Source organism: Pocillopora verrucosa, chromosome 6, assembly GCF_036669915.1.
Source record: "Pocillopora verrucosa isolate sample1 chromosome 6, ASM3666991v2, whole genome shotgun sequence".
Taxonomy (NCBI): Eukaryota; Metazoa; Cnidaria; class Anthozoa; order Scleractinia; family Pocilloporidae; genus Pocillopora; species Pocillopora verrucosa.
In genome coordinates, this window is record NC_089317.1 from 866,698 (window position 1) to 881,468 (window position 14,771).

General features: G+C 38.7%; 3 protein-coding genes across 3 annotated transcripts in view; 2 read left to right on the forward strand and 1 right to left on the reverse strand.

The window, feature by feature from the left end:
• Positions 1-244: 244 nt before the first annotated feature.
• LOC131792282 (DNA polymerase alpha catalytic subunit) overlaps positions 245-14,771 on the reverse strand; it is a 33,893-nt gene continuing 19,366 nt past the window's right edge. The window contains exons 45-60 of the mRNA XM_059109663.2: positions 7,785-7,817; positions 7,237-7,329; positions 6,917-7,005; positions 6,470-6,504; positions 6,042-6,123; positions 5,872-5,948; positions 5,686-5,741; positions 5,224-5,352; positions 4,773-4,848; positions 4,341-4,439; positions 3,970-4,073; positions 3,228-3,308; positions 2,738-2,854; positions 2,479-2,595; positions 2,157-2,253; positions 245-949 (exon numbers count right to left, since the gene is read on the reverse strand). Of these exons, the coding sequence (XP_058965646.2) occupies positions 813-949; positions 2,157-2,253; positions 2,479-2,595; positions 2,738-2,854; positions 3,228-3,308; positions 3,970-4,073; positions 4,341-4,439; positions 4,773-4,848; positions 5,224-5,352; positions 5,686-5,741; positions 5,872-5,948; positions 6,042-6,123; positions 6,470-6,504; positions 6,917-7,005; positions 7,237-7,329; positions 7,785-7,817 (1,422 nt within the window). The 3' untranslated portion in view covers positions 245-812. The remainder of the gene's footprint in view (positions 950-2,156; positions 2,254-2,478; positions 2,596-2,737; positions 2,855-3,227; positions 3,309-3,969; positions 4,074-4,340; positions 4,440-4,772; positions 4,849-5,223; positions 5,353-5,685; positions 5,742-5,871; positions 5,949-6,041; positions 6,124-6,469; positions 6,505-6,916; positions 7,006-7,236; positions 7,330-7,784; positions 7,818-14,771) is intronic.
• LOC131792280 (calmodulin-like protein 3) lies at positions 8,776-12,143 on the forward strand. The gene is made up of 3 exons (XM_059109661.2): positions 8,776-9,264; positions 10,168-10,638; positions 10,798-12,143. The coding sequence occupies exons 1-3, from the start codon at positions 9,186-9,188 to the stop codon at positions 11,073-11,075; spliced, it is 828 nt and encodes a 275-aa protein (XP_058965644.1). The 5' UTR covers positions 8,776-9,185; the 3' UTR covers positions 11,076-12,143.
• On the forward strand, positions 12,895-14,767 carry LOC131792281 (uncharacterized). Its single transcript, XM_059109662.2, has 2 exons — positions 12,895-13,339; positions 13,788-14,767. The coding sequence occupies exons 1-2, from the start codon at positions 13,174-13,176 to the stop codon at positions 14,081-14,083; spliced, it is 462 nt and encodes a 153-aa protein (XP_058965645.1). The 5' UTR covers positions 12,895-13,173; the 3' UTR covers positions 14,084-14,767.

Sequence of the window (14,771 nt, forward strand, 5' to 3'; positions counted from 1 at the left end):
ATTCAGACACACATTCTAGAAATGAAGACGAGGAACTTACCTAGAGAACTTTGTTTGAGAAACGTATTTGGTGCACCAATTTTGGAAACAAATCTTGGAAGCATGAAATATACTGTAAAAGTAATTTGGGAACGCTTGTTGGATACCTTTATTCAGTAATATAAGGGGGTTTAACTGTTGCCTATTTTCATTGAAAGTGTTTTTTGTACTATTGGTAATTTAAAGGACAATCATAGACTCGAACTCAAAGTATATCACTAAGGAACATTTCATTTATTTCACCTTTCAATATGAAGTTACAATATCGTAAATGTTTATGGTAAAACAACTCAGTATTTTTCACACTCGATCACCAGCGTAAACTGAGATAACATGGCCAGCATTTTATGAAGAAAATTCTAGAATTGTACGTCAAAAAAGACAATAAGTTGGTGAGATTTTCAATGCATAGGATTTTTTGGATGGTAGAAACTTATTCAAACGATTTACCTCGAGAAGAAAAATACACTACATAACTACAAAACTTATTAAGACAATTACGTCGTCTCGTATTTATGGGTTAATTGTGATAAAGGCAACAAAACATATCACCCACTTGCGATGGGAAAGCGCGGGAAATTTCGCGTGTGCTGTCTTGATTGCAACTGATTAGTTACACATCTTGAACCCGATTGGCTACAACACGATGCGCGCGTTGTTTTCTTTCAACCAATAATACAACTCGGCAAATTCGCAGGAAAACCCAAAACGACTTCACGCCATTTGAAAGCTGCTCTGAACGAAATAATTATTTTCCAGCTTTACAGAATTATCTATTTATCCACTGCGAAGAAAGCACTAAACAGTTTGGAAAGGTTCACTTCAGAATAACCGTTGGCGTTCAGAACTCTGGAAACTGTTGAGTGAACAGCGGTGTAAAATGGCGAAGCAGTGCGCTTGTCGAGTGGTACTGAAAGTAGAACAAAAGAAAGGTTTTGGTTCTTAAAATAAAACTTCTTTAAAATTGAACTTCACAGGTATCATTTCCTTCCTTGTAAGCAAAAAAAAAAAAAAAATGACTATCGCTATGCTAGTGCAACCAAACCAAAAACGCGAAGTTGTTTATCGAAACAAACGTGACATGTCACAAACGCGACAAGCCACGCAATGCAAAGAAAACACTGAGGTATGACGCAAATGGATAACACATGCAGAGCTTTGCTCGTGTCACTGTCTTATTTTGTTGTACAGTAAAACTGCAATAGATTTTTGGATTTAACAGGGGGAGGTTCTGCTAAGCCAAATAGTTAAAAAAAAAACTTGAACATTTACCATCTTCACCATTAAAATAGAGCATGAGGCGTCCTAAACCCATGCCCAGGCTTCCACGACCAGAAAGGGAGTAGGAAGATCATAGGCACTGAATATGAAAGCTATGTTCGCAGTAATGAACACTACTGAAGCAGTACTGAAAATATTGCCTGAAAAAAAATCAGGCCTGTACGGGATTTGAACTCATGACTTCTGCGATACCGGTGCAGTACTCTACCAACTGAGAGCTGGTCATTATGTTGGTTCGTAATAAACCCGTGAAGTGATTACTCAATGACTGTACTTACATGAACATCATATATGTGAACCGCGGATTAAGAAATTTATATAAAAGCCATATTCGCAGCAATGATTGATTCGTAGTTCATTCGTCATCGATTCAAGGGTTTATTACCAATCAACATGACCAGCTCCCAACTGGCTTGTTAGCTCAGTTGGTAGAGCACTGCACCGGTATCACAGAGGTCATAGGTTCAAATCCTTAAACCTTATTTTCACTACTGCTTTAATGGTCTTACTGTGAAGATCGCTTTAATATTTCTTAACTCGCAGTTCACATATATGATTTTCATATGAATGAAGAGGGTAAGTTTCTAAAGAAACTGTGGTGTTGCGTCGGTGGGAGAATATAACGGGGCACTTCAGTATTATCAACTGAGTTGATAACGTAAATTAGCCACCGCAAAGAGATTCAAAGCTGACGTTTCGAGCGTTAGCCCTTCGTCAGAGTGAATGAGCGAAAGGTTTTAATATATCCACACTCAAAGATCACAAGCGTTCATAAGCGATCTCCTTCGGATTCTGTTCAAGGCGAGCCACTTAATGAGTTTAGTTTTTTAACTTACGTTTCTTTATTTCTTCCTTGGAATTCTTGAGGGCGTACTCATAGTCGAACAAGCGCGAGTAATACAAGAGCTGTGTGTACAGCGCCGTGTCTGAATACTGTTAAACAGGATATAAACAAAAAAGATAAAGATGACTCTTTGATCAACAAGATCTGAACATCAGTTCTGCATATAATTGCTGGCTGATGAGTGTAACTGCTATTATGTAAAAGCCTTTCTTCAAATTTAAAGTACCATTCATGGCTTTCGATAAATGAACCACGCAGTGATTAAGTAGAGGGAACTGTTTGATTAAAAAACAAAAATCGGTTACTCTACTTACCGCTGGATGTAAATGAGCCCTGAAACAGGACGTGCACATGGGGGCGCCCCGCTGAAGTGTCAGGGGCACCTGGCGTGTGGTGTAACCACAGGAAGGGTCGTCGCATTTTTGCCATCCCTGTGACATTAAAAATTTTAAAACTGTGTTTAAAGAGTGAAGCAAGTTCAGTTATTTTCTTTACCTTGAAGTACTTTAGAATAAAAGAATATCTCCCTCGAATACTTTCTTTTAGATTGGAATCAAGAATCCATCGTCTTACCATGTAGTACTCCTTAATATGTTTGCGCATGGCAATTGTGAGTTGGTTTGAAACAGCGCCCGCGCTATACTCGGTTCTACACCTAGGACATGTATCATTGAGGCCAAATGGGTCGGACTGTAAAATAAAGAGCATCGCATGACGTAAGTAAACAGAAACGACTCAAATCGTGTCAGAACAAAAAAATGGTTGTAACATGCAGTACACTAAATGAATGCCAGATGTATGAAAACAGAGATAAGTGGAGGGGAGAGTACTGGTTGCAGCTCCATAAATTTCGAGAGGGTGGCGAGAAGGAGGTCCTGGGGTGCCCGTGAAAACCCCCACCTCTCCCCCCCTCTTTGCAAGCCCTTCTTTTAAGCAAACAACCTACAGTATTCGGGTGGCCAAAACTGTTTAGCACCCTCTGTTTGACACAGTGTGACCCCCTTTTGAAAAATCCTGGTGACACCCGCGAATTTATCACTAGCGATTATCTGTGTGTACTTACAGTATTTTTAAACAGCACCTCAAGAGTTGTTTCTTTACCACAGCCTGGACGCTTGCATTTCACAATAAACCGTTCACAGTCCTGCATAGAGGAAGTAGTAAAAGATGAGGACGATTCGGAGATTCAGGTGTATATAAATACAAACTTTGTGTTTTGGAAGTTAGTTGACACATCTTTTCTGGTTATAAATGGCACATTGTGGAATTTTGCTCTGACAAGCGTGAACAAGTGTAACCCGCGCCCAAACTACCTACCAAACCCACGAAGCACCAAAACTGCCACAAAGATCTCTGTTATATTTTTGTACGTTTCTCCAACGCTCCTTTCGCGTTAAACTGTCCTGGATGCAAACACGCCGCGCGTCACAAGTATTATTTACGCTTTAACAAAAGCTTTTGATTATTAAGATTATGATTATCACTACTACTGTCAAAACTATTTCTATATATTTCACGGAGTTATTGACTAGATGCAAGGCAGCCATTTTGAAATGTTGCGCTCCAGTTATAATCAGCTCGCGCGAGATGATTGTATCGAGATGTGACTCAAACCTGACCAATCAGAGCGCGCGCATCTTTATAATAAACCGGAACAATTATGTTAATTGTGGTTATTTTTTCCCTTCGAATATTCCAACCATGTTTTAGATTTTTGGGTTTTCATTATAAAATATCGCCCTCAGTTTCGAAACTCTCCCTGTAAGACTCCTTTTGTAAGCTTAAATCTTAGTGTTTTTCAGTACCTTAAATCTCTCCTCGTCTGTCATCATGGCCTGGCCACCAAGCAAGGCGTCATTTTCGTCATCATGCAGCCCAGTGTTACCACGGTAACCAGACGGATCTAAACCTGTCAGAAATTAGAAAAAGTGTCATATACACTTTCCCGACTGCATCTCCAAGCCAATAGGAAAATAAGCGCTATTCGTGTGCCACATATTTCCGAAGCAGCGCTTAAAATATGGACCAAAACAATACCGTGAGAAAGTTAGCCTTAGTTCCCAGGTTATTTTTTCATACTTCCTCGAGGGAGGGAGAGAGAGGACCCTGGGAACGACCTTAGGATATAGTCCGTATCAATGATAATTATACTACTTTGAACCGATTACCGACTTACCTAGACACTGTGCGATGTGAGCGGCGTCCGTGCCGTCGATAGGATCACACAAACGAGACACAACAGGGTGAACCTGATTTGCCAGATAATACTTCACGTCTGCAGTTTAAAGTCGTTAAAGGAAAAGGGCCCATGATAAAAGATATGAGTAAAATATATAAAATAATCAGACAACTAAATCCCATGATGGTGGCGAACGACGCACGTTCAGTTGAAAACGGCTAGCAAAGAAGAAGATGACTGAAAAGGTGACTGAAAAAGAGTGACACAAACTGTCCCACATCCCACAACGCCTTTTGCAATCAGTGAATTTTAGTGAACTGTAGTTCTGATGTTCTAAAATGAATATTTTGATAGCATAAAAAAAAGGGCCAACAAATGTTCAGCAATAAAATTTTGGCACTTCTTTGATGTTTGTATTTCAAAGGATACCGATTTTCAGTGTATCAGACTTGCAGAATTCATCAGGATGGTAGGCACGTTGAGTGGCAGCCAGCGACGAGCCATCCTATGAAAAAACGAAAAATTTGTAAATAAAACAAATAAAAAGAACTCTCAAATACCCATGTACTAAATAAGACAAGTTCAATTGAATATCGAAGGCAAACCACAGTCGGATCGGTTTTGTTTCGCTTTGCTTTGTAATTGGTTTAGAAAACTCGCATCACCCTCTCAACCAATCAGATGCTAACCGACATTTTCCCGCGCTTACGTTTACTTCAAGTCCTGATTGGTTCTCTGTGATGTTCAGCTTTTCTCTGATTGGCTTGGACCGTTACTTTGGCTTTGCCCTTATGACACATTAAGAAAAAGCGCTCCTGTAACAAAAATCCTGGTGGGAGTCTGTTTTCCCAGACTGATGAGAAATAATTGATTTACTTACTTCACAAATGACATAGGGTATGGTATCGCCAGCGTTGACTTTTCTTCCCTTACTAAGCATCCGCAAGGCCACATTGACATGAGCGAGCGACTTCTTGTCAGGGTAGTCATGGGGAGATTTAGTCAATTGCTGTAAAAAGAAATATTGATAAGTTCAAAGTGAAGGACTCTACTAATGATTATTGGAAACATTTATTTTTCAGTGATTACAGACCGTTTTCCTCGATGTGGATGGGGATAAGTTTCATGCGACTGAAATTGCTCGCGTGTTTCCCGCCATTTCACCGTATCTATTTTCGCGGGCACATGACGCGGATTCCATATTTTCCCGCCCTCACGGTAAGCACTGTTCCCCCACTTAACATTGTTTACACATCAGGTTCTGATTAACTCATTCCTCTACTTCCTTGCCCGTTGATATTTAGTGTCTGAAGAGAAACTGTTAAACAAACAAGTTTCAAACCTTGTTTATGATATACTTCTGAATGTCCACTTTGCCTTCGGCAACATTCTCTCCAACTGAAAAAGAAAGAAAAAAAAATACCTCACGGCAACAGCTTTATAACAATAGTAAAATATAATCCAAATTATTTACATTCTTGACCTGAACATTCAATGAGAGTTTTCTTGACCAGCGGCCATACAGTACCTGATATAAGATAGTCGTGAATATTCTCCACAATCGTTTCACGAGGTTGTGATGACAAGATCTGAGCCAGAACGTAGCTATAAACAAATGACAAAGAAACATTTCGTTACTGTTATCATTCTATTATCTCATTGTTAGCTTCTTAATTTGCCGACCATGGAGTTACTTACTTCCCAGAATCCTTCGCGAGATCACACCAGTCTCTCCGCACAATATCCAAACCTTTCATCTCTTTGACTTCGTTTAATGTTCCTAAAAGATAAATTTTGCGAACTCGTGTCGTTTGAATGGAAATTTCATGTGATATTGGCATCGCCACAATTCGTTGGCCCACTCTTTTGAGACTCTTTTTATCTTGCGAGATTTTTGATGACATTATTCATTGAGAAACTCTCTTAGAGATCACACAGACTTGTGAGATGACCTTTTTCAAATATCAATGGGATGAATTATTTAAACAGGGTGTCAAGGCTCGTCCAAAATTACCAATTTTAAGTCGGACGCTTGACCATCCGCACCAAACACATTTTTATGTCGTCTTGTTTGTTTTTTGACGTCTGGGATCTAAATAAAATCTTATCATTGAAAACCGTCTTACCATCCTCATTCTCTGAAATACTGATGGCAGCGTACCTTGAGAGAAAGAATAAACGAATTAGAGCATAAAATAATGCACTTACACACTTGGATACATCATTCTACACTTCAGTGGCACGTCCAAGGCAGGACAGACAGACAGATAGACGGACAGACGGACAGAGGTACAAATAGAGGGACAAACGAACAGACGAAATAGACAAACTGATGTAGGGAAAAGACGAAAGTTCAAATTGAGGAACGAACGCGGGACAGACGAACAGACTGACAGACGAACGGGCGGGTAGACAGACGGACAGACAGAAAGATGGACAGGCAGACGAAAGTTCAAATTGAGGAACGAACGGACAGACGAACGGGCAGACAGACGGACAGACTGACTGATGTATAGACAGGCGAACAGACAGACAGAAGGACAGACAAACTGATGTAAAGACAGACTACTCACTTTTTCTTCTTCAGTAACAGCATGGACTTAAATATACCATCAATGTCGATCTCCAATAACCGATAAAGCTTGTTGACCTCATTTTTCACCTTAAAGGAAAACGAAAGTTAACCAATAAAACCGTCATCAGTTGATTAAAGTTTTCAAAACAAACTGATTCCGACTGTAAAAAGCACTGTGTTGCCTTCTTCCTTCGTAACATCCCCTGAAAACCACGTAACTCAGTCCCCTTTGCAAGTTGTTGAGTTTGTAAGTTCCCCTCACCTGTTTACAAGATAACGGTCGGTATCGCAAAGAGAGGTTACATGTTAATCACAAACCTTGTTCCCGATCTTGCGTACTTCTACCAGGTCTGTAGTATTGGTGTTGATCATGATAGAGTCTGTGTCTCCGTAAATCACATCAAGACCCAACTAACAGAATTTTAAAAAAAAAAAAAGGTAAATATTTTATTTTCTCCTCTTCTAGTTGTCTGTGACATTCTAAACGTACGAAGTTTCCTACAATAGTGTAAAACGTAGATCTTTTCGAGCGGCCAGTTAAATTCATTGTAAAATCACATTTATCATATTTCGCGTCCTTCGCATGTTATAAGTCCGTACGTTGTGCGAAATTCTGAATCTTACTTGCTTGCATGAGTGCTTTGGTGGCTTACAACCCACGAATGTTTACCGATAATGAATTGCTCTGCTCTTTCTCGATTTTCTCTATGAAAAATTTTCCTTCACTTTACCAACAGCAGGCGCGTTTACTTATCGTGAAATCACTCATATCACTTTCTAACAAACATGTAACAATAACAGCTCAAAATAAGGTTTGAATTGCTGTCGCAAGAAACACAACACGTTTCTACGCCAAGATTACTTACATTTTGAACCAGGTCCTTTGTTTTGAGCAAAATCTGAAATAGGAACGAAAGAAATGAAAATTTAACAAAAGCTGAAGATTAATCCTTAACCCTTTTAATTTTCAAGCAAAACAGGTGGCGAGAAGGATAAATATCGACTAGCGGATATTGTTTGAGTGAGCATTAATTTCTCTTAACTAAAATTATAAGAGATGCATGGAAAACAGCGCAGAGAATTGATATCTTGATTAAAGGAGTAAGAGCATATAGGAAAGACTTTCCCTAAAATCCAACGAGCTTGCGAGTTCGATTTGGGTCAGCGAAGTGCATAACATTATGAGGTAACTTCGATCGGACAAAACTGTCGTCGACCCGACGACTTCTCGAGCTGTTTCCTCCGATCTGATTGGATGACCAAAATCGAAAATCACTCGGTGAAGGTTCGATAACGTGTTGTCGGGTTCAATTTTCGCGTTCTAAAAAAAGCTGCTTCCCGCCCTTCCGCAGACATATCACGCAAAAGAGTTTAGAAGTTGAACCAGACCATGTAATTACATGGTAATTACATGGTCTGACGTTTCGAGTGTTAGCCCTTCGTCAGAGCGATTGACGAAAAGCTAACGCTCGAAACGTCAGCCTTTAAACTCTCTACGGTGGCCAATTTACGTTAGCAACTTAGTTGATAACACTTAATTACCCTGTTAAACTCTCCCACCGACGCAGCACCACAGTTACCCCCTTCATTCATGTAATTACATGCCTAGCAACTTAAAAAAAAAAAAAGAAGAACAAAACAGAAAGCCAGACGTTATGACTGGATTAAACTTCATGCCACCTCTACTTTGAGAGATCATGCCAAGATCTAAGATTGTGCGATAATTGAAAACAAAGACCGACTGCCCCTTTTAAATTTGCATCTGAAAAGACCATGAAACATCTAAGATCGATTAAACCATGAAATATTCTAAATTCACTGATTACTAAAAGATAATCCATTAATGCAACAGCAAGATGCTTGAACACTTCGATATTAGGATGTTTTCAACCTTTTTAGCGTAATCGAATCAAAGCAATATGCAGCGAAAGTCAAACGTGACAATAGTGGAATTTAGGAAAGTCTTTTCACTGATAATTACACTGTAATTGCGCCGTACACGCATATATTGGCGGCGCTTTGACGGTTAATGACACGGGGATTAAATATTAACGCGACACGCAAATTACTAAATTTCAGTAACCAAACGTGAACGAGAGAAATCGAGAACCAGGTTTATTTAGCGTACACCGCACCTTTGAAACCAGGCAGCAAAGACATGCAAAGATGACAAAGAGATAAACAAAATACTTGAGAACGAGCAGAAGTCAACTGGATAGTTTGCAGAGAGAGAAAGATTTCGGTTTTTTTAACACTTCCAAGCTATAATGTTACGTCGCCGTTGTACCTCGATCGCGGAAGAACCAGAAGTCGAGAAGAACTCAGCGAGAGGAGTGGAAAGTGCTGGTAAGCCACTTTAGATCACAACATACGTTTAAAATAAACAAACACGAGCTTAATTCGCCATGAACAAAGAATAACGAATCTTGGAAACAACTTAAACCTGCCCAGAAGGTACGATTTTCACATGCTAAAATCCGAGCTACGCTAACATCAAAAGATTGCCAAGCTGTACTGTTTTGTTTCTATTCGGGGAGGGATATTTATTGTGTCCTAAATGTATCATTTCAAATCCTCATTGGGAGTTAGTCAAGTTAACTTCACGCTTTATGAACAGAAAGCCCTTATCTTTTATGGAAGTTTTAGTTTCTTTTTTTAATTACTATTGGGTATCAACAGTGGAATTTCTAAATCCTCAAGCCGATGACAAACGCGAAAGAAAACAAAACAATTAAATAGAGAACCAAACGTGCTATGTAATAGCTAAACTCTAAACACTGATCAACGTGCCATCAGTTACGGTTGGACAAATTTCAAGATCTATGTATTTAGAAACAAACTTTTAAGTTCGTTAAACGCGAAAAATATTGGCGTTTCCTGTCTTTTTCAGTCAATCAAATAATTGAGAACTGACAAGCAGTGTATTTCACATAAATAAGAATTTTCAGACCATTTGCAGCGCAAGGTATTTAGTGATATCATTTCTCTAAACCTAACACAATTAATTGCTATACTATCGTTCAGTTGTGAAGTTTGTTACTATGTACTCAATGGAGATGGAAACTTCGTTTGTTCCAAGTGCGAAGATATTTGGTTTTGGTACAATTTGTATTATTAAGACAAGATTTCAATACTATCTAACAGTAAAAGATTAAACAAGATTTCACAATGCGCGCTTCAGTTCTAAGGTGAGAAGCCACAAAAAGTACATAAACGTTTATTAGATCTCTTAATTTTGTTTTTTTTAAGAGAACGCTGCACTTTCAGTTGACGCAAAGACGAGCGAGGAAAAAAGTCCAAGCAGTAGCACAGAGAACGGCGAGTTGTTGAGACGATTTCTGTCGCTTAAACCTACTAAATCTTCGACTTCGGCTTTGAGCGAGGACGAATCGGGAAGTGATCGGTATTCGATTTCCGACGACGAATACATCTTCGCCGATGACGAAGATAACCCGGACTTAAACAAACCTCTGGACAAAGACAAGCATTTGTCAGCTAAAAAAAACAATAATGATGTCAAAAATGTATCTAAAAGGGAAGAGGAGGCCTTGAAATCCTCAAAACTGACTCCTGATCAAATTCGTGAAGTCAAAGAAGCTTTTCATGTGTTTGACACCAATGGTGATGGTTGTATCACAGCAACAGAGCTGAAGAAATTGGTAACTTCTCTCGGGTACAACATAACAGAGGCGGAACTCATGGATATGATGAACCAAATAGGTGAGAATAGCATTACCCAGGGGTAGTGGGGGGGGGGGGGAAGAATTTGCCTGGCAGAAAGGTTGAACGAGGAGGCTGGGAAGAAATATTTGGCTTTACAATACAAAAAGCCAATCACTTACTGACCAAAAGTAAGTTCAGTTTCTCTCTGTTATTTAGATGCAGACGGAAATGGTGCTATCGACTTCCCCGAATTCCTCGCGCTTATGTCGAAAAACCTAGATGATTGCGATCCTGAAGACATTCTACGCGAGTCCTTCAAGGTTTTCGACCGAGATGGCAGCGGTTTTATTGGAGTCGCTGAACTCGACCGAGTCTTCAAGCTCCTCGGTCAGGACTTTAAAGATTACGAAATCGAGGCTATGGTAAAAGCCGCTGACGCCGATGGTGATGGGCTCGTGGGCTACGACGATTTTATGACGATGATGAATGTCTGAATGAAGGGTTCTTAGTTTCGTGTGATCAGAGACAATTTCTCCCACGAAATGTAGTAGATTGCCAAGAAAGCGAGTGGGGATACTGACAAAAACAATCATCTTTGACATCTTACATGGAACTCGCCCCAAATTTTTAAATTTAACGTCGTGTGTAAGATGCAAAACTCGTAGAAAGTTGAAGTAAGACACTAAAATCTCTTCCAAAAGAAAAACTAGAAAAGCTAAAGATCAGTAACATAGGAGTGGTCTCCTTTGCAGCCATTCTTTAGGATAACACGCAACGATCCCATTAAATGGCAGCGAAAGAACCTGGTGCGCTTTTTTATTGAGTGTCGTAAAGCCAAACCAAAGTATTCACAACAGCCAATCAGATGAAAGGAAATATCACAAGGAGCCAATGAGAACTAAGAGAACTCAAGAAACGTTCTTGAAGCGCGGGAAAACGCGGATGACCAATTCGTGATTAGTTTAGTTTTGAATCTGATTGGTTCCGAGAATGGCGCGAGTTTTATCAACCAATCACAGAGCGAAGCAACCCAAAACTGAGCAATCCCGAATACTTTTGACAACAAACTGATAATTGCTTTAAAAAGCTGGCACAAGCGCGAATTTCATTTTTATGTACAGGATGACAAAAAGAGTTTTCTGTTTTGTTATTTTAGGCCCTAAATGTTGAAACGTATTTTTTTTAAAATTATTTTAATCTAACTTTCTGTTCAGCCAGTGCTAAAAGGCAAAAACTTCCGCGTCTTGCACCGTCAAATAAACAGCTGTTGAAAAGACTTATACGTCAACTAAATACAAACAAGGTCTCACTCATCAAGACCGCTAGGAGCCAGTGAGAATTCGGAAGTTTTAGCGAGCACGGTGCGGAGTTTTCTTCACCAAACGATCAAAACCCCGCTGGCTTGTCAACAAAGACAACAAGCTGTTTTTTGGTTGACCAACTTTCAACTTTCCTTCTAATTTTCACACATCAGCCTAAATGTTGAGATGTGGACAAAAAAGAGACATCTCACTTAAAATTGGCTCATAAAGAGAACAGACCAGCTTCTAAACTGCTTTTTAATACCTAAAAGTCAGTTTTTTTATCTTTTTTTTATCACTTTACCTGTCGTTGGCCTGTGACAGGTTTGGAACAGTTTTCAGAACAATTTGCGCCTCAATCTTTCATTGAAATTGCTGTCACTACAAGAAAACACCTTATATGGAAAACGTGGTTTGAAGTGTCAGACAACTATAATTATTAAGTCGACAAACATTCCAAAATTTGCAGTTGCATTTGTAAGCGTTTCAAGAGCTAAAAAATTCGGGTCTCCACTAAACGGAAAAACATTTCTGATTTTTTCGTATTTTTAAAATGCAGGTCTTAACTCAGACAACCGGAGCCAAATACTTTCATGGGCTAAGAAACTTTGTTTTGATGCTTTTTTTTTTTTTCAAATTGACTGGTTTTTCCACACATGACCGACCATATCACATTATAGAATTATGAAGTGGGTGGATTTTCAGGTTTAAAATGCGAATAAAGAGATAAACGGTGGTTATGACGTTTAGACAAAAAATATAGCCATCACTATAATAGAAAATAAAAGGCGGAAATTTTGTACACAAAGAAAATATCATGGTTAGAGTTGATATAAATGTAATTTATTTTGTAGACACATTTGAGCAAAGTTAGTGCAATTTGCGCGAATTTTGGGATATCTGATGTCAGTCTACGTGACTCTGTTTCGACTAATTATCTTTTGTTTTACCACAAACTCTTTCTAGCTCAAAGCCTTGATTTAATTTTTATGAGCTCTTTAACAAAAGGAACTTAATGATCAAAGACGAAATCATCGCAGTTAGCCCTCCTTAGAGCGGGGAGTAATTATCTTCTTTTATAAGACTACATGTAAATAAGTTGATCGAAGCCAGTCTTTGTCTTCCTAACAATAGTATAGGTCGTCAACACAATGTCCAGCTCGTTGAAAGTGTATTGCTTTGCGAGCTAAACCAGCCTCGTGGAAGAAGAAATCTTTGGTTATATGAGCGACGACGAGTCATCGCTCCCACGAAAATTCCTTGGCTTGCGATCCAGTTTGGGAATTTCAAAATGGCGGGCATTCCCCATCAAAAACAAGTTAATATGAGGGTTATCTTTCGCAATTACGACAAAGATTCGGACGGATTTATAAGTGTGAAAGACCTTGTTCACGTCTTCAAGGACTTGGGCGAAGAAATAGGCGATGAAGAACTGAAAGAACATCTTCGAATCACAGGTAAATTAAATATTCATGTTCAAATTAATACGCGACTGCAAAATTCGCAAAGTTGAGACTCATGATATTAACTTGCAGCGTCCATTGCAAATCTTATAAAAACAATAGCAAAAATTACCGTACTGCACGGTCTGAACGACTCATAAGAAGCCCCGTTGACTAAGAAAATGACGATGAATAAATATGACAGTATTTCTTTGGAAATTACTTTTTTTTCCAGGTTTTCTTCTAGAAATATTTCATTTTTAGACGAGAAGTGGAAACACAGGAACGAAAAAAAAGCGTGTGTCTTTAGAGAAATAGATGAATAATTTGGAAATTGGTGTCAGGTTTCATGAAACTTCATGTATAAAGAAACGCTATGAATATTAGTGCCAATGTGTGAACGACTCTAGGACAGTTTGTTGTCTACTCTCCATTTCAAGGTGATATCTGACTCATTCTACAGGTATAAATAACCGACCAAACACGACGGTTTCTTATGACAGCTTCCAGCGACTCTCCAAACAGATTTTCCGCGAGACAAAGCGTGAGCGGCGTTTAAAAAGAGTATTTCAAGAATTTGACGTGGAGAAGAAAGGCTACATCGAAGCACAAGGAATAAAAAGAGTTTTACGCAGGCTCAACATTGATCATACCGAGTCTGACATAGATCTAATGATAAAAATGGCCGACACGAAGGGAGACGAGAGAGTGGATTTCGACGAGTTTATTCAAATTTTTGGCGAGTCGGATTTTATTTAGAAATTCGGCTACAACGAGGCAAGTTCTCTTGTAGAAACTTGAAATGGTCATAAAACTTGTCATATATTGATAAAGAACGTAATTTTAATACGGTAAAAAAGTTTATTCAAACAACTTGTTAAACTTTTCAAGTGTTCCATAGTTCTACTAAACCTAACAATTAGTCCGAACGGGTCCTAATAGAAATAGAGATATTACGACGATGAATTAAACATTAATAACAGCGACGGAGCATCAATATTTGCAAGAAACTGCATGATAGGTAAATGTCTACCATAAAAAATTTACTTTATTGACGAACGACCAATTCATCAAATTCGCTGACAGACTTAAAAATTATTATAATTAAAAAGTATCCTGAATGTCAGCAGGAACTTTCAATAAAAACTACAAAACATGTCGTTACTTCAGTGTCAAGTGCCTAACTAATAAAAGTCATCTCAAAATTAGTAAGTTTAGAGTTGAAGCAATTTCGAATTCGTTTTGTCTTATAAACGTCTGTCTGGCGGAGGCGCAAAGTAATTCCGAAATTCACCCGTAGCGAGTAAAAATTATTTTTGGAATTTAATTGTCAACCACAACGTTTAGTTGATGAACTTAAAACATCTGTTGAGATTTCCACAGAAATGGCCATACGAACCTCATAAATAAATAACGATAAGCATCTCATGGGTTTTCTTTTGACAAA

Bases quoted from the DNA above. Each gene is read 5' to 3' on its own strand.
- LOC131792281 (XM_059109662.2), top strand. From the start codon at position 13,174: ATGGCGGGCATTCCCCATCAAAAACAAGTTAATATGAGGGTTATCTTT. The intron at 13,340-13,787 runs GTAAATTAAATA...CTCATTCTACAG, and splicing joins AGAACATCTTCGAATCACAG to GTATAAATAACCGACCAAAC.
- LOC131792280 (XM_059109661.2), top strand. From the start codon at position 9,186: ATGTTACGTCGCCGTTGTACCTCGATCGCGGAAGAACCAGAAGTCGAG. The intron at 9,265-10,167 runs GTAAGCCACTTT...GTTTTTTTTAAG, and splicing joins GAGAGGAGTGGAAAGTGCTG to AGAACGCTGCACTTTCAGTT. The intron at 10,639-10,797 runs GTGAGAATAGCA...TCTGTTATTTAG, and splicing joins GGATATGATGAACCAAATAG to ATGCAGACGGAAATGGTGCT.